The sequence below is a fragment of the Anopheles arabiensis genome, unplaced genomic scaffold (assembly GCF_016920715.1).
Source record: "Anopheles arabiensis isolate DONGOLA unplaced genomic scaffold, AaraD3 Autosomal_pericentromeric_contig0012, whole genome shotgun sequence".
Lineage (NCBI taxonomy): Eukaryota > Metazoa > Arthropoda > Insecta > Diptera > Culicidae > Anopheles > Anopheles arabiensis.
Window position 1 is genome coordinate 150,652 of NW_024412160.1, and position 18,952 is coordinate 169,603.

The 18,952-nt window shown below is 41.4% G+C and overlaps 1 protein-coding gene across 1 annotated transcript; it reads left to right on the top strand.

Annotated features, from left to right (window-relative positions):
• Positions 1–12,047: 12,047 nt before the first annotated feature.
• Positions 12,048–13,160, top strand: LOC120908295. Its single transcript, XM_040319209.1, has 3 exons — positions 12,048–12,098; positions 12,661–12,951; positions 13,041–13,160. Exons 1-3 carry the CDS (start codon positions 12,048–12,050, stop codon positions 13,158–13,160), a joined length of 462 nt encoding a protein of 153 aa, XP_040175143.1.
• The last annotated feature ends 5,792 nt before the right edge of the window (positions 13,161–18,952 follow it).

An 18,952-nucleotide genomic window follows, 5' to 3' on the forward strand; every position in this document is an offset into this window, starting at 1 on the left:
AGTTTTGTTGCCATCTATTATCGTTGTTACGGCCATGTTTCATCCAAATGAAGCCATCTTGCACTATTTCAATGGCCTTGAAATTTGTTGTTGAGTTTTGTTTTCATCTATTATCGTTGTTACGGCCATGTTTCATCCAAATGAAGCCATCTTGCACTATTTCAATGGCCTTGAAATTTGATCTTGACTTTTGTTGCCATCTATTATCCTTGTTACGGCCATGTTTCATCCAAATGAAGCCATCTTGCACTATTTGAATGTCCTAGAAATTTGATGTTGAGTTTTGTTGCCATCTATTATCGTTGTTATGGGCATGTTACATCCAAATGAAGCCATCTTGCACGATTTCAATGGCCTTGAAATTAGATGTTGAATTTTGTTGCCATCTATTATCCTTGTTACGGCCATGTTTCATTCAAATGAAGCCATCTTGCACTATTTCAATGTCCTTGAAATTTGATGTTGAGTTTTGTTGCCATCTATTATCGTTGTTACGGCCATGTTTCATCCAAATGAAGCCATCTTGCACTATTTGAATGGCCTTGAAATTTGATGTTGAGTTTTGTTGCCATCTATTATCGTTGTTACGGCCATGTTTCATCCAAATGAAGCCATCTTGCACTATTTCAATGGCCTTGAAATTTGATGTTGAGTTTTGTTGCCATCTATTATCGTTGTTACGGCCATCTTTCATTCATATGAAGCCATCTTGCACTATTTCAATGGCCTTGACATTTGATGTTGAGTTTTCTTGCTATCTATTATCGTTGTTATGGCCATGTTTCATCCATATGAAGCCATCTTGCACTATTTGAATGGCCTTGAAATTTGATGTTGAGTTTTGTTGTCATCTATTATCGTTGTTACGGCCATGTTTCATCCAAATGAAACCATCTTGCACTATTTCAATGGCCTTGAAATTAGATCTTGACTTTTGTTGCCATTTATTATCGTTGTTACGTTCATGTTTCATCCAAATGAAGCCATCTTGCACTATTTGAATGGCCTTGAAATTTGATGTTGAGTTTTGTTGCCATCTATTATCGTTGTTACGGCCATGTTTCATCCAAATGAAGCCATCTTGCACTATTTCAATGTCCTTGAAATTTGATGTTGAGTTTTGTTGCCATCTATTATCGTTGTTCGTCCATGTTTCATTCAAATGAAGCCATCTTGCACTATTTCAATGGCCTTGAAATTTGATTTTGAGTTTTGTTGCCATCTATTATCGTTGTTACGGCCATGTTTCATCCACATGAAGCCATCTTTCACTATTTCAATGGCCTTGAAATTTGATGTTGAATTTTGTTGCCATCTATTATCGTTGTTGTGGCCATGTTTCATCCAAATGAAGCATTCTTGCACTATTTCAATGGCCTTGAAATAAGATGTTGCGTTTTTTTGCCATCTATTATCGTTGTTACGGCCATGTTTCATCCATATGAAGCCATCTTGCACTATTTCAATGGCCTTGAAATTTGATGTTGAGTTTTGTTGACCTCTATTATCGTTGTTACGGCCATGTTTCATCCAAATGAAGCCATCTTGCACTATTTGAATGGCCTTGAAATTAGATGTTGCGTTTTTTGCCATCTATTATCGTTGTTACGGCCATGTTTCATCCAAATGAAGCCATCTTGCACTATTTCAATGGCCTTGAAATTAGATGTTGAATTTTGTTGCCATCTACTATCGTTGTTACGGCCATGTTTCATTCAAATGGAGCCATATTGCACTATTTCAATGTCCTTGAAATTTGATGTTGAGTTTTGTTGCCATCTATTATCGTTGTTACGGCCATGTTTCATCCAAATGAAGCCATCTTGCACTATTTCAATGGCCTTGAAATTTGATGTTGAGTTTTGTTGACCTCTATCATCGTTGTTACGGCCATGTTTCATCCACATGAAGCCATCTTGCACTAATTCAATGGTCTTGAAATTTGATGTTGAATTTTGTTGCCATCTATTATTGTTGTTACGGCCATGTTTCATCCAAATGAAGCCATCTTGCACTATTTGAATGGCCTTCAAATGCGATGTTGAGTTTTGTTGCCATCTATTATCGTTGTTATGTCCATGTTTCATCCACATAAAGCCATATTTCACTATTTCAATGGTCTTGAAATTAGATGTTGATTTTTGTTGCCATCTATTATCGTTGTTGTGGCCATGTTTCATCCAAATGAAGCCATCTTGCACTATTTCAATGGCTTTCAAATGTGATGTTGAATTTTGTTGCCATCTTTTTCGTTGTTACGGCCATGTTTCATCCATATGAAGCCATCTTGCACTATTTCAATGGCCTTGAAATTTGACGTTGAGTTTTGTTGCCATCTATTATCGTTGTTCCGGCCATGTTTCATCCAAATAAAGCCATCTTGCACTATTTCAATGGCCTTGAAATTTTATGTTGAATTTTGTTGCCATCTATTATCGTTGTTACGTCCATGTTTGAGTCAAATGAAGCCATCTTGCACTATTTCAATGGCCTTGAAATTTGGCATTTTGCACTATTTCAATGGCCTTGAAATTTGATGTTGAGGTTTGTTGCCATCTATTATCGTTGTTACGGCCATGTTTTATCCATATGAAGCCATCTTGCACTATTTGAATGTCCTTGAAATTTGATGTTGAGTTTTGTTGCCATCTATTATCGTTGTTACGGGCATGTTTCATCCAAATGAAGCCATCTTGCACTATTTGAATGGCCTTGAAATTTGACGTTGAGTTTTGTTGTCATCTATTATCGTTGTTACGGCCATGTTTCATTCAAATGAAGCCATCTTGCACTCTTTCAATGGCCTTGAAATTTGATGTTGAGTTTTGTTGCCATCTACTATCGTTGTTACGGGCTTGTTTCATCCAAATGGAGCCATCTTGCACTATTTGAATGGCCTTGAAATTTGTTGTTGAGTTTTGTTGCCATCTATTATCGTTGTTACGGCCATGTTTCATCCAAATGAAGCCATCTTGCACTATTTCAATGGCCTTGAAATTTGTTGTTGAGTTTTGTTTTCATCTATTATCGTTGTTACGGCCATGTTTCATCCAAATGAAGCCATCTTGCACTATTTCAATGGCCTTGAAATTTGATCTTGAGTTTTGTTGCCATCTATTATCCTTGTTACGGCCATGTTTCATCCAAATGAAGCCATCTTGCACTATTTGAATGTCCTAGAAATTTGATGTTGAGTTTTGTTGCCATCTATTATCGTTGTTATGGGCATGTTACATCCAAATGAAGCCATCTTGCACTATTTCAATGGCCTTGAAATTTGACGTTGAATTTTGTTGCCATCTATTATCGTTGCTACAGCCATGTTTCATTCAAATGAAGCATCTTGCAGTATTTCAATGGCCTTGAAATTTGATGTTGAGTTTTGTTGCCATCTACTATCGTTGTTACGGGCTTGTTTCATCCAAATGGAGCCATCCTGCACTATTTCAATGGCCTTGAAATTTGATGTTGAGTTTTGTTGCCATCTATTATCCTTGTTACGGCCATGTTTCATCCAAATAAAGCCATCTTGCACTATTTAAATGGCCTTGAATTTGATGTTGAGTTTTGTTGCCGTCCATTATCGCTGGTGCGGCCATGTTTCATTCATATGAAGTCATCTTGCACTATTTGAATGGCCTTGAAATTTGATGTTGGATTTTGTTGCCATCTATTATCGTTGTTTCGTCCTTGTTTAATCCAAATGAAGCCATCTTGCACTATTTCAATGGCCTTGAAATTAAATGTTGAGTTTTGTTGCCATCTATCATCCTTGTTACGGCCATGTTTCATCCAAATGAAGCCATCTTGCACTATTTGAATGTCCTAGAAATTAGATGTTGAGTTTTGTTGCCATCTATTATCGTTGTTACGGCCATGTTTCATCCAAATGAAGCCATTTTGCACTATTTCAATGACCTTGACATTTGATATTGAGTGTTTTTGCCATCTATTATCGTTGTTACGGCCATGTTTCATCCATATGAAGCATTCTTGCACTATTTGAATGTCCTTGAAATTAGATCTTGAGTTTTAATGCCATTTATTATCGTTGTTACGGCCATGTTTCATCCATATGAAGCCATCTTGCACTATTTCAATGGCCTTGAAATTTGACGTTGAGTTTTGTTGCCATCTATTCTCGTTGCAACGGCCATGTTTCATCCAAATGAAGCCATCTTGCACTATTTGAATGGCCTTGAAATTAGATGTTGAGTTTTGTTGCCATCTATTATCGTTGTTACGGCCATGTTTCATCCAAATGAAGCCATCTTGCACTATTTCAATGGCCTTGAAATTTGATGTTGAATTTTGTTGCCATCTATTATCGTTGTTACGGCCATGTTTCATCCATATGAAGCCATCTTGCACTATTTCAATGGCCTTGAAATTTGATGTTGAGTGTTTTTGCCATCTATTATCGTTGTTACGGCCATGTTTTATCCAAATGAAGCCATCTTGCACTATTTCAATGGCCTTGAAATTAGATCTTGAGTTTTGTTGCCATTTATTATCGTTATTACGGCCATGTTTCATCCAAATGAAGCCATCTTGCACTATTTCAATGTCCTTGAAATTTGATGTTGAGTGTTTTTGCCATCTATTATCGTTGTTACAGCCATGTTTCATCCAAATGAAGGCATCTTGCACTATTTCAATGGCCTTGAAATTTGATGTTGAGTTTTTGTTGCCATCTATTATCGTTGTTACGGCCATGTTTCATCCAAATGAAGCCATCTTGCACTATTTGAATGGCCTTGAAATAAGATCTTGAGTTTTGTTGTCATCTATTATCGTTGTTACGGCCATGTTTCATCCATATGAAGCCAGCTTGCACTATTTCAATGGCCTTGAAATTAGATCTTGAGTTTTTGTTGCCATCTATTATCGTTGTTACGGCCATGTTTCATCCATATGAAGCCATCTTGTACTATTTCAATGGCCTTGAAATTTGATGTTGAGTTTTGTTGCCATCTATTATCTTTGTTTCGTCCTTGTTTCATCCAAATGAAGCCATCTTGCACTATTTCAATGGCCTTGAAATTTGATGTTGAGTTTTGTTGCCATCTATTCTCGTTTTTACGGCCATGTTTCATCCAAATGAAGCCATTTTGCACTATTTCAATGGCCTTGACATTTGATGTTGAGTTTTGTTGCCATCTATTATCGTTGTTACGGCCATGTTTCATCCAAATGAAGCCATCTTGCACTATTTGAATGGCCTTGAAATTTGATGTTGAATTTTGTTGCCATCTATTATCGTTGTTACGGCCATGTTTCATCCAAATGAAGCCATCTTGCACTATTTCAATGTCCTTGAAATTTGATGTTGAGTTTTGTTGCCATCTATTATCGTTGTTACGGCCATGTTTCATCCAAATGAAGCCATTTTGCACTATTTCAATGGCCTTGACATTTGATGTTGAGTTTTCTTGCTATCTATTATCGTTGTTACGGCCATGTTTCATCCATATGAAGCCATCTTGCACTATTTCAATGGCCTTGAAATTTGATGTTGAATTTTGTTGCCATCTATTCTCAATGTTACGGCCATGTTTCATCCATATGAAGCCATCTTGCACTATTTCAATGGCCTTGAAATTTGATGTTGAGTGTTTTTGCCATCTATTATCGTTGTTACGGCCATGTTTCATCCAAATGAAGCCCTCTTGCACTATTTCAATGGCCTTGAAATTAGATGTTGAGTTTTGTTGCCATTTATTATCGTTGTTACGGCCATGTTTCATCCAAATGAAGCCATCTTGCACTATTTGAATGGCCTTGAAATTTGATGTTGAGTTTTGTTGCCATCTATTATCGTTGTTACGGCCATGTTTCATCCAAATGAAGCCATCTTGCACTATTTCAATGGCCTTGAAATTTTATGTTGAGTTTTGTTGCCATCTATTATCGTTGTTACGGCCATGTTTCATCCAAATGAATCCATTTTGCACTATTTCAATGGCCTTGAAATTAGATGTTGAGTTTTGTTGCCATCTATTATCGTTGTTACGGCCATGTTTCATCCAAATAAAGCCATCTTGCACTATTTCAATGGCCTTGAAATTTGATGTTGAGTTTTGTTGCCATCTATTATCGTTGTTACGGCCATGTTTCATCCATATGAAGCCATCTTGCACTATTTCAATGACCTTGAAATTTGATGTTGAATTTTGTTGGCATCTATTATCGTTGTTACAGCCATGTTATATCCAAATGAAGGCATCTTGCACTATTTCAATGGCCTTGAAATTTGATGTTGAGTTTTTGTTGCCATCTATTATCGTTGTTACGGCCATGTTTTATCCAAATGAAGCCATCTTGCACTATTTCAATGGCCTTGAAATTTGATGTTGAGTGTTTTTAGCATCTATTATCGTTGTTACGGCCATGTTTCATCCAAATGAAGCCATCTTGCACTATTTCAATGGCCTTGAAATTTGATGTTGAGTTTTGTTTTCATCTATTATCGTTGTTACGGCCATGTTTCATCCAAATGAAGCCATCTTGCACTATTTCAATGGCCTTGAAATTTGATGTTGAGTTTTGTTGTCATCTATTATCGTTGTTACGGCCATGTTTGATCCATATGAAGCCAGCTTGCACTATTTCAATGGCCTTGAAATTTGATGTTGAATTTTGTTGCCATCTATTATCGTTGTTACGGCCATGTTTCATCCAAATGAAGCCATCTTGCACTATTTGAATGTCCTTGAAATTAGATCTTGAGTTTTGTTGCCATTTATTATCGTTGTTACGGCCATGTTTCATCCAAATGAAGCCATCTTGCACTATTTGAATGGCCTGGAAATTTGATGTTGAGTTTTTGTTGCCATCTATTCTCGTTGCAACGGCCATGTTTCATCCAAATGAAGCCATCTTGCACTATTTGAATGGCCTTGAAATTTAATGTTTAGTTTTGTTGCCATCTATTATCGTTGTTACGGCCATGTTTCATCCCAATGAAGCCATCTTGCACTATTTCAATGGCCTTGAAATTTGATGTTGAATTTTGTTGCCATCTATTATCGTTGTTACGGCCATGTTTCATCCATATGAAGCCATCTTGCACTATTACAATGGCCTTGAAATTTGATGTTGAATTTTGTTACCATCTATTATCGTTGCTCGTCCATGTTGAATCCAAATGAAGCCATCTTGCACTATTTCAATGGCCTTGAAATATGATGTTGAGTTTTTATGCCATCTATTATCGTTGTTACGGCCATGTTTCATCCATATGAAGCCATCTTGCACTATTTCAATGGCCTTTAAATTTGATGTTGAGTTTTGTTGCCATCTATTATCGTTGTTACGGCCATGTTTCATTCAAATGAATCCATCTTGCACTATTTCAATGGCCTTGAAGTTTGATGTTGAGTTTTGTTGCCATCTATTATCGTTGTTACGGCCATGTTTCATCCAAATGAAGCCATCTTGCACTATTTCAATGGCCTTGAAATTTGATGTTGAGTTTTGTTGCCATCTATTATCGTTGTTACGGCCATGTTTCATCCAAATGAAGCCATCTTGGACTATTTCAATGGCCTTGAAATTAGATGTTGAGTTTTGTTGCCATCTATTATCGTTGTTACGGCCATGTTTCATCCAAATGAAGCCATCTTGCACTATTTCAATGGCCTTGAAATTTTATGTTGAGTTTTGTTGCCATCTATTATCGTTTTTACGGCCATGTTTCATTCATATGAAGCCATTTTGCACTATTTCAATGGCCTTGACATTTGATGTTGAGTTTTCTTGCTATCGATTATCGTTGTTACGGCCATGTTTCATCCATATGAAGCCATCTTGCACTATTTCGATGGCCTTGAAATTTGATGTTGAGTTTTGTTGCCATCTATTATCGTTGTTACGGCCATGTTTCATCCAAATGAAGCCATCTTGCACTATTTCAATGGCCTTGAAATTTGATGTTGAGTTTTGTTGCCATCTATTATCGTTGTTACGGCCATGTTTCATCCAAATGAAGCCATCTTGAAATTTGATGTTGAGTTTTGTTGCCATCTATTAAATGAAGCCATCTTGCACTATTTGAATGGCCTTGAAATTTGATGTCGAGTTTTGTTGCCATCTATTATCGTTGTTACGGCCATGTTTCATCCAAATGAAGCCATTTTGCACTATTTCAATGGCCTTGACATTTGATGTTGAGTTTTGTTGCCATCTATTATCGTTGTTACGGCCATGTTTCATCCAAATGAAGCCATCTTGCACTATTTCAATGGCCTTGAAATTTGATGTTGAGTTTTGTTGCCATCTATTATCGTTGTTACGGCCATGTTTCATCCAAATGAAGCCATCTTGCACTATTTCAATGGCCTTGAAATTTGATCTTGAGTTTTGTTGCCATCTATTATCGTTGTTACGGCCATGTTTCATCCAAATGAAGCCATCTTGCACTATTTCAATGGCCTTGAAATTTGATGTTGAGTTTTGTTGCCATCTATTATCGTTGTTACGGCCATGTTTCATCCAAATGAAGCCATCTTGCTCTTTTTGAATGGCCTTGAAATTTGATGTTGAGTTTCGTTGCCATCTATTATCGTTGTTACGGCCATGTTTCATCCAAATGAAGCCATCTTGCACTATTTCAATGGCCTTGAAATTTGACGTTGAGTTTTGTTGCCATCTATTATCGTTGTTACAGCCATGTTTCATCCAAATGAAGCCATCTTGCACTATTTCAATGGCCTTGAAATTAGATGTTGAGTTTTGTTGCCATCTATTATCGTTGTTTATGTTTTTGTTTATGTTTATGTTTATTTGTCCATCGATGGACAATAATGCCCTCTCGAACCATTTTAGTAATGTTTTACAATGAGTTCTTTACAATGGATTACAATAACATAGAACATAAAAATGTGCACTATGGAAACAAATTTAACACAGAAACACGATCATTAAACTCAGTTGGCAAAATCCTCGGCTCAAAAGCGTCGCTGACTGCGTTGAAAGCACGGCACATAAGTAGGAACGGGTTAGAGGAGCCAAATTGCGTTCTACGGTCGTCGAGGGCCAACATTGCCCGAGTCCGGAGCGGCCTGGCCGGAGCGTACAGGTTGATGGCAGCCAGTAGTGACGGAGAGTCAATACGGCCGTCGAGAAGTCCCGTGATGAACGACAACCTGGCTTTTCGTAAACGCTCACTTAGGGTGGGCCCGAGTAGTAAACACCTAGTCCGGTAATCGAGCCTTTGGTTCCATGAGCGAAGTGCAAATCGTGAAATTTTGCGCTGGATTGATTCCAATCGAGCTAACGGACGCGCTGCAGTTGGCCACCATACGATATTTGTATATTCCATCAACGACCGGATAAGTGAGCAATAGAGCGCCTTGGTGCAAGGTATATCATTAAGCTCGCGAGTCATATTGATAACTAGTCCTAGCATTCTATTGCTGGTGGCTACTACGTGATCCAGCTGATCCTTAAATAATAGTTTTGTATCGAGCAAAACACCTAGATCCTTAACACATAGTTTTCGCACCAAGGACTGTCCATCAAGCGCATATTCATAACATGATGGGCAGGGAGAACGACTGAAAGTGATGACTTCACATTTATGTGTGCATAGGGATAAAGCATTACGGTTGCACCAACACTGGAACTCATGCAAGGAAGTTTGCAGTCGGGCGTCGGAGGAAAATTTTTCGCGTCATCTGCGTACAGTAGATGATTATCAGCCGGAAGGATCAATGTCGCGTCGTTGATGAAAAGAAGGAACAGCAAAGGACCCAGGTTGCTGCCCTGCGGGACTCCAGAAGATGCATGCACTGGACTTGACATGTACGGGCCTAACTTCACAGAATATTGACGATCTGTAAGGTACGATCTAAGCCACATTATCATAGGGTTTGGGAGACCAAGTATGTCGAGTTTCGCTAGCAAGATGGAGTGCGATACACTGTCGAATGCTGCCTTGATATCCGTATAAATAGCATCTAGTTGTAAACCGTTATCGATAGATTTATGGCATTTGCTAACAAATTCTAGTAGATTAGTCGTTGTAGATCGCCTGGGTACAAAACCATGTTGATTCACACTAATATAGTTGCAGGCCGAGGCCAACAATGGCTCGTAGATTAGCATTTCGAACACCTTTGCACACACGCTGAGTGAGGTTATGCCACGATAGTTTACAGCATCATTCTTACATCCCTTCTTGTAGATGGGTGTCATCCAGGAAGATTTCCAAGTGGCAGAAAAGGTTCCACATCTCAGGGACTCCTTAAAAATCTTCATCAGCGAGGGAGCAAGCGCAGAAGCACACCACTTTAGGATAACGGCCGGTATACCATCTGGGCCAGGGGTATATGAGGATTTGACACGTTTGATGGCAGAGATCATCGTATCGACAGTGACGACTGGTAGCATAGGGAGCAGTGCACCAACAGGTGTGTTAGAGAGAGCATCGGCCACATCTTCTGGACCAGTAGTTTGAGAAGCGAAGTTGTCCTTGAAGCGCAAGGCAAACAATTTACATATTTCTGGCAGGGAACAGGCACTGTCACCGTCATAACGTATAATGCTTGGTAGCCCAGCAGATTATCGTTTTTTGTCCATATAACTCCAAAAGCGCCTAGGGTACTTGCAGAGGGAACGTGCAGTTTGTTTCAAATAACTTCGGTGACAGGATCTATTATATCGGCGATAGAGAGAATGAACTCTGTTGTAATAAAGACGTGACGTGCTGTTTCGTTCTGCTCGTTGATCAGAATAGGCTTTTCTTTTTTCTTTTTTAAATGCATTTAGTGTGCGATCAGCCCATGGTGGTCCACGACGAGGAATTTTAACAGGAGTGCATTCACATATAGCAGATCTCATGAACTCACAAAAAGCCTCTGTGGCATTGTCAATGGTTGAATAGTCCGAACAGTTAAAAGAATTGTCAAAAGATAAAATCAATCGCTCCAATTTTGGAAGGTCAACACGAGCATAATTCAGCCTTTTATCAGCAACAATGGCTGTAGCGATCGTAACTGGGGCTACGTTGTCCAAATCAAAGTCAAGCGGAGGGTGGTGTTCGTCGATAGTAGTAAGGGGATATTCACAGACACGTATTGAAGAACATGTAGATGTAGCTGGCCAATTTGCGTAAATTAGGTCAAGTATTCGCCCCGATGAGTTAGTATTGAAGTTAAGCTGGTATAGTCCACTCTGATGCAAACCATCAACGAACTGGACACTGCGCGCGGAGCGTGCATGAGGCTCATAGAAATCAAAAGCAGCTCCATTTTCCTCTGACGCCGATGTCCAGGATAGCGTAGACTGGTTGAAATCACCAATAAGCATGAACCTGTCTCTCGGACCAAGAGTAGTGCAGATATTAGCAACGAAGTCGATCAATGCCCTTATTTTCTCCTCATTCATGCTATGGTTAGGAGGCAGGTAGGCAGCGGCAATAAACAAACGGTGGTCGCATAAGTGAATACATACGCAAGTGAGTTCTAACAGTTGCGGCAACGTAGGAAGCACATAAGAGAGAAGAGAAACGTTGCATGCAATTAAAACACCATCCCCACGAGAGTGAGAGCTGTTATTGGCATCCCGGTCGCATCGGTAAACACGATACTCATCTCCTAGAAGGAGAGCGGTGGGAATACAGGGATCAAGCCAAGTTTCAGTGAGTACCAATACATCGTATTCCGTCTCAAGAACCGACAAACGGAATTCATCGGCTTTAGAACGCAGGCCACGCACATTCTGATAGTACACAGTGATACAAGCCGCTCGATCAGTGGGTGCTTGTTGCGTAGTGTTAGTAGGCGCTGTGGTGTTGCAATTGAGCGAGCTTATCGTAGAAGGTGAGTGTATTGTGTTTGTTGTCGAAGGATTTGCTCGAGCCGTATGCGCAAAATATGGGTGCGCTGCTGTAGTGCGGTTACTTCGGAAAAAATTGAACCAGTGTAGTTTGAAGTGTTTTTGAACGTGACTGGACGGAAGAGTGGGTGAAGGGAGAGTGCAGTTCATATCGGTTGGTGATTGTTCGGTTTGTGTTCGTGCGGGTTCATGGATATGTGCCGGTGAGTATGGATTGTTGTGGGGATTATTGTGTTGGGTACAAGGCTGCTGTGGTGCCGGTGAGTGTTGAGTGCGAGGCTGTTGTGGTGCCGGTGTCTGCTGAGTACGGGGTTGTTGCGGTATCGGTGTGTAAGTGTTCGTGTGTTGTGATCGTGAATGTAGAGATCGCGGCGGGAGTGAAATGAACTCACGCACACCGAGCCCGACCGGCCAGGAGGCTGCGTTAAGTGCCTTACTACGAAGGGCAGCAGGGATTCTGACCTTGAACGATACAGCACTCAATGGGCTAGGAACCGTTCCTGCTTTTAGCAGGCTAAAAGCAATTGCGTCTGCAGTGTCCAACTGCAAACACACCAACGAGACAACTTGCTCTATGGTGACGGACGCAGCCAACCTTGAAAGATGCAGCCATAAATAATCGGTTCTTGGTGTCTGTGAAACTGTTGGTATTGAAGCGGAGGTTGTATTAGTACCTGTGATTATTGGTGGTAGTGAAGGAGGATCGATCCGGTGAGTGTTGTTTGTATTTGTGACGTTTGATATTGCTGCACTGTCAACAAACACGGCATCTGAGGATGCAACTGCATCACAAAATAATCTTCGTCTTTTTCCGTTTGGTAGTGCATCTGGGAGCAATTGATTGCTATGCTGCAAGGATGCCGAATGAGCCGTGGCGATTCCGGCAAAGCCATCCCGAATCTCCTGTATTACCGGTGGGACCAAGCTAGCCTTCATGGCATCAACAGCAGCTGTGAGGGCTGCCTGAAACCCAACCTGCATACCCATGCCCTTGACCGCCTTGCTACGCGGATTCCCGATGGCGTTAGTACACCCAATGCAACTCCAGTGCAGGGAAGCCATCCGTTTCACTTCATCGATGACCGATATAGGCACCTTAGTGCACACCAGATGGTATGTACCCTCACAATATAGGCACGTAATTGACCCTTCAACCGGGCCCAATGCTTCTGAACATGCATAACACACATCCTCCATTTTAGATGCCGCTGCAGATGAACGTCGAAGCAGCCACAAATAAAAGCCAAATATATCGCGAACACGGTGGTTTTCGTCAGGAACACGATGGCAGGGTCACGAGACTACACTTATGGACACACTAAAACTGGTGTTGATTAGAGCAAAACCAGATTACACCAATAAAAAGCGGATAAATGTGGAGCGATAGCAGAAGACACGCTTTGTTGACAACATTCAAATGTGTATGTCCATCTTGCACTATTTGTATGACCTTGAAATTTGATGTTGAGTTTTGTTGCCATCTATTATCGTTGTTACGGCCATGTTTCATCCAAATGAAGCCATCTTGCACTATTTCAATGGCCTTGCAATTAGATGTTGAGTTTTGTTGCCATCTATTATCGTTGTTACGGCCATGTTTCATCCAAATGAAGCCATTTTGCACTATTTCATTGGTCTTGAAATTTGATGTTGAATTTTGTTGCCATCTATTATCGTTGTTACGGCCATGTTTCATCCAAATGAAGCCATCTTGCACTATTTGAATGGCCTTGAAATTTGATGTTGAGTTTTGTTGCCATCTATTATCGTTGTTACGGCCATGTTTCATCCAAATGAAGCCATCTTGCACTATTTCAATGGCCTTGAAATTTGTTGTTGAGTTTTGTTTTCATCTATTATCGTTGTTACGGCCATGTTTCATCCAAATAAAGCCATCTTGCACTATTTCAATGGCCTTGAAATTTGATGTTGAGTTTTATTGCCATCTATTATCCTTGTTACGGCCATGTTTCATCCAAATGAAGCCATCTTGCACTATTTAAATGGCCTTGAATTTGTTGTTGAGTTTTGTTACCGTCCATTATCGCTGTTGCGGCCATGTTTCATCCATATGAAGTCATCTTGCACTATTTGAATGGCCTTGAAATTTGATGTTGAATTTTGTTGCCATCTATTATCGTTGTTTCGTCCTTGTTTCATCCAAATGAAGCCATCTTGCACTATTTCAATGGCCTTGAAATTTGATGTTGAGTTTTGTTGCCATCTATCATCCTTGTTACGGCCATGTTTCATCCAAATGAAGCCATCTTGCACTATTTCAATGTCCTTGAAATATGATGTTGAGTTTTGTTGCCATCTATTATCGTTGTTACGGCCATGTTTCATCCAAATGAAGGCATCTTGCACTATTTCAATGGCCTTGACATTTGATGTTGAGTGTTTTTGCCATCTATTATCGTTGTTACGGCCATGTTTCATCCAAATGAAGCCATCTTGCACTATTTCAATGGCCTTGAAATTTGACGTTGAGTTTTGTTGCCATCTATTATCGTTGTTTATGTTTTTGTTTATGTTTATGTTTATTTGTCCATCGATGGACAATAATGCCCTCTCGAACCATTTTAGTAATGTTTTACAATGAGTTCTTTACAATGGATTACAATAACATAGAACATAAAAATGTGCACTATGGAAACAAATTTAACACAGAAACACGATCATTAAACTCAGTTGGCAAAATCCTCGGCTCAAAAGCGTCGCTGACTGCGTTGAAAGCACGGCACATAAGTAGGAACGGGTTAGAGGAGCCAAATTGCGTTCTACGGTCGTCGAGGGCCAACATTGCCCGAGTCCGGAGCGGCCTGGCCGGAACGTACAGGTTGATGGCAGCCAGTAGTGACGGAGAGTCAATACGGCCGTCGAGAAGTCCCGTGATGAACGACAACCTGGCTTTTCGTAAACGCTCACTTAGGGTGGGCCCGAGTAGTAAACACCTAGTCCGGTAATCGAGCCTTTGGTTCCATGAGCGAAGTGCAAATCGTGAAATTTTGCGCTGGATTGATTCCAATCGAGCTAACGGACGCGCTGCAGTTGGCCACCATACGATATTTGTATATTCCATCAACGACCGGATAAGTGAGCAATAGAGCGCCTTGGTGCAAGGTATATCATTAAGCTCGCGAGTCATATTGATAACTAGTCCTAGCATTCTATTGCTGGTGGCTACTACGTGATCCAGCTGATCCTTAAATAATAGTTTTGTATCGAGCAAAACACCTAGATCCTTAACACATAGTTTTCGCACCAAGGACTGTCCATCAAGCGCATATTCATACCATGATGGGCAGGGAGAACGACTGAAAGTGATGACTTCACATTTATGTGTGCATAGGGATAAAGCATTACGGTTGCACCAACACTGGAACTCATGCAAGGAAGTTTGCAGTCGGGCGTCGGAGGAAAATTTTTCGCGTCATCTGCGTACAGTAGATGATTATCAGCCGGAAGGATCAATGTCGCGTCGTTGATGAAAAGAAGGAACAGCAAAGGACCCAGGTTGCTGCCCTGCGGGACTCCAGAAGATGCATGCACTGGACTTGACATGTACGGGCCTAACTTCACAGAATATTGACGATCTGTAAGGTACGATCTAAGCCACATTATCATAGGGTTTGGGAGACCAAGTAAGTCGAGTTTCGCTAGCAAGATGGAGTGCGATACACTGTCGAATGCTGCCTTGATATCCGTATAAATAGCATCTAGTTGTAAACCGTTATCGATAGATTTATGGCATTTGCTAACAAATTCTAGTAGATTAGTCGTTGTAGATCGCCTGGGTACAAAACCATGTTGATTCACACTAATATAGTTGCAGGCCGAGGCCAACAATGGCTCGTAGATTAGCATTTCGAACACCTTTGCACACACGCTGAGTGAGGTTATGCCACGATAGTTTACAGCATCATTCTTACATCCCTTCTTGTAGATGGGTGTCATCCAGGAAGATTTCCAAGTGGCAGGAAAGGTTCCGCATCTCAGGGACTCCTTAAAAATCTTCATCAGCGAGGGAGCAAGCGCAGAAGCACACCACTTTAGGATAACGGCCGGTATACCATCTGGGCCAGGGGTATATGAGGATTTGACACGTTTGATGGCAGAGATCATCGTATCGACAGTGATGACTGGTAGCATAGGGAGCAGTGCACCAACAGGTGTGTTAGAGAGAGCATCGGCCACATCTTCTGGACCAGTAGTTTGAGAAGCGAAGTTGTCCTTGAAGCGCAAGGCAAACAATTTACACATTTCTGGCAGGGAACAGGCACTGTCACCGTCATAACGTATAATGCTTGGTAGCCCAGCAGATTTTCGTTTTTGTCCATATAACTCCAAAAGCGCCTAGGGTACTTGCAGAGGGAACGTGCAGTTTGTTTCAAATAACTTCGGTGACAGGATCTATTATATCGGCGATAGAGAGAATGAACTCTGTTGTAATAAAGACGTGACGTGCTGTTTCGTTCTGCTCGTTGATCAGAATAGGCTTTTTCTTTTTTTCTTTTTTAAATGCATTTAGTGTGCGATCAGCCCATGGTGGTCCACGACGAGGAATTTTAACAGGAGTGCATTCACATATAGCAGATCTCATGAACTCACAAAAAGCCTCTGTGGCATTGTCAATGGTTGAATAGTCCGAACAGTTAAAAGAATTGTCAAAAGATAAAATCAATCGCTCCAATTTTGGAAGGTCAACACGAGCATAATTCAGCCTTTTATCAGCAACAATGGCTGTAGCGATCGTAACTGGGGCTACGTTGTCCAAATCAAAGTCAAGCGGAGGGTGGTGTTCGTCGATAGTAGTAAGGGGATATTCACAGACACGTATTGAAGAACATGTAGATGTAGCTGGCCAATTTGCGTAAATTAGGTCAAGTATTCGCCCCGATGAGTTAGTATTGAAGTTAAGCTGGTATAGTCCACTCTGATGCAAACCATCAACGAACTGGACACTGCGCGCGGAGCGTGCATGAGGCTCATAGAAATCAAAAGCAGCTCCATTTTCCTCTGACGCCGATGTCCAGGATAGCGTAGACTGGTTGAAATCACCAATAAGCATGAACCTGTCTCTCGGACCAAGAGTAGTGCAGATATTAGCAACGAAGTCGATCAATGCCCTTATTTTCTCCTCATTCATGCTATGGTTAGGAGGCAGGTAGGCAGCGGCAATAAACAAACGGTGGTCGCATAAGTGAATACATACGCAAGTGAGTTCTAACAGTTGCGGCAACGTAGGAAGCACATAAGAGAGAAGAGAAACGTTGCATGCAATTAAAACACCATCCCCACGAGAGTGAGAGCTGTTATTGGCATCCCGGTCGCATCGGTAAACACGATACTCATCTCCTAGAAGGAGAGCGGTGGGAATACAGGGATCAAGCCAAGTTTCAGTGAGTACCAATACATCGTATTCCGTCTCAAGAACCGACAAACGGAATTCATCGGCTTTAGAACGCAGGCCACGCACATTCTGATAGTACACAGTGATACAAGCCGCTCGATCAGTGGGTGCTTGTTGCGTAGTGTTAGTAGGCGCTGTGGTGTTGCAATTGAGCGAGCTTATCGTAGAAGGTGAGTGTATTGTGTTTGTTGTCGAAGGATTTGCTCGAGCCGTATGCGCAAAATATGGGTGCGCTGCTGTAGTGCGGTTACTTCGGAAAAAATTGAACCAGTGTAGTTTGAAGTGTTTTTGAACGTGACTGGACGGAAGAGTGGGTGAAGGGAGAGTGCAGTTCATATCGGTTGGTGATTGTTCGGTTTGTGTTCGTGCGGGTTCATGGATATGTGCCGGTGAGTATGGATTGTTGTGGGGATTATTGTGTTGGGTACAAGGCTGCTGTGGTGCCGGTGAGTGTTGAGTGCGAGGCTGTTGTGGTGCCGGTGTCTGCTGAGTACGGGGTTGTTGCGGTATCGGTGTGTAAGTGTTCGTGTGTTGTGATCGTGAATGTAGAGATCGCGGCGGGAGTGAAATGAACTCACGCACACCGAGCCCGACCGGCCAGGAGGCTGCGTTAAGTGCCTTACTACGAAGGGCAGCAGGGATTCTGACCTTGAACGATACAGCACTCAATGGGCTAGGAACCGTTCCTGCTTTTAGCAGGCTAAAAGCAATTGCGTCTGCAGTGTCCAACTGCAAACACACCAACGAGACAACTTGCTCTATGGTGACGGACGCAGCCAACCTTGAAAGATGCAGCCATAAATAATCGGTTCTTGGTGTCTGTGAAACTGTTGGTATTGAAGCGGAGGTTGTATTAGTACCTGTGATTATTGGTGGTAGTGAAGGAGGATCGATCCGGTGAGTGTTGTTTGTATTTGTGACGTTTGATATTGCTGCACTGTCAACAAACACGGCATCTGAGGATGCAACTGCATCACAAAATAATCTTCGTCTTTTTTCCGTTTGGTAGTGCATCTGGGAGCAATTGATTGCTATGCTGCAAGGATGCCGAATGAGCCGTGGCGATTCCGGCAAAGCCATCCCGAATCTCCTGTATTACCGGTGGGACCAAGCTAGCCTTCATGGCATCAACAGCAGCTGTGAGGGCTGCCTGAAACCCAACCTGCATACCCATGCCCTTGACCGCCTTGCTACGCGGATTCCCGATGGCGTTAGTACACCCAATGCAACTCCAGTGCAGGGAAGCCATCCGTTTCACTTCATCGATGACCGATATAGGCACCTTAGTGCACACCGGATGGTATGTACCCTCACAATATAGGCACGTAATTGACCCTTCAACCGGGCCCAATGCTTCTGAACATGCATAACACACATCCTCCATTTTAGATGCCGCTGCAGATGAACGTCGAAGCAGCCACAAATAAAAGCCAAATATATCGCGAACACGGTGGTTTTCGTCAGGAACACGATGGCAGGGTCACGAGACTACACTTATGGACACACTAAAACTGGTGTTGATTAGAGCAAAACCAGATTACACCAATAAAAAAGCGGATAAATGTGGAGCGATAGCAGAAGACACGCTTTGTTGACAACATTCAAATGTGTATGTCCATCTTGCACTATTTGTATGACCTTGAAATTTGATGTTGAGTTTTGTTGCCATCTATTATCGTTGTTACGGCCATGTTTCATCCA

Bases quoted from the DNA above. Each gene is read 5' to 3' on its own strand.
- LOC120908295 (XM_040319209.1), top strand. From the start codon at position 12,048: ATGGATTGTTGTGGGGATTATTGTGTTGGGTACAAGGCTGCTGTGGTG. The intron at 12,099-12,660 runs GTGAGTGTTGAG...TCCGTTTGGTAG, and splicing joins ACAAGGCTGCTGTGGTGCCG to TGCATCTGGGAGCAATTGAT. The intron at 12,952-13,040 runs GTATGTACCCTC...CCTCCATTTTAG, and splicing joins ACCTTAGTGCACACCAGATG to ATGCCGCTGCAGATGAACGT.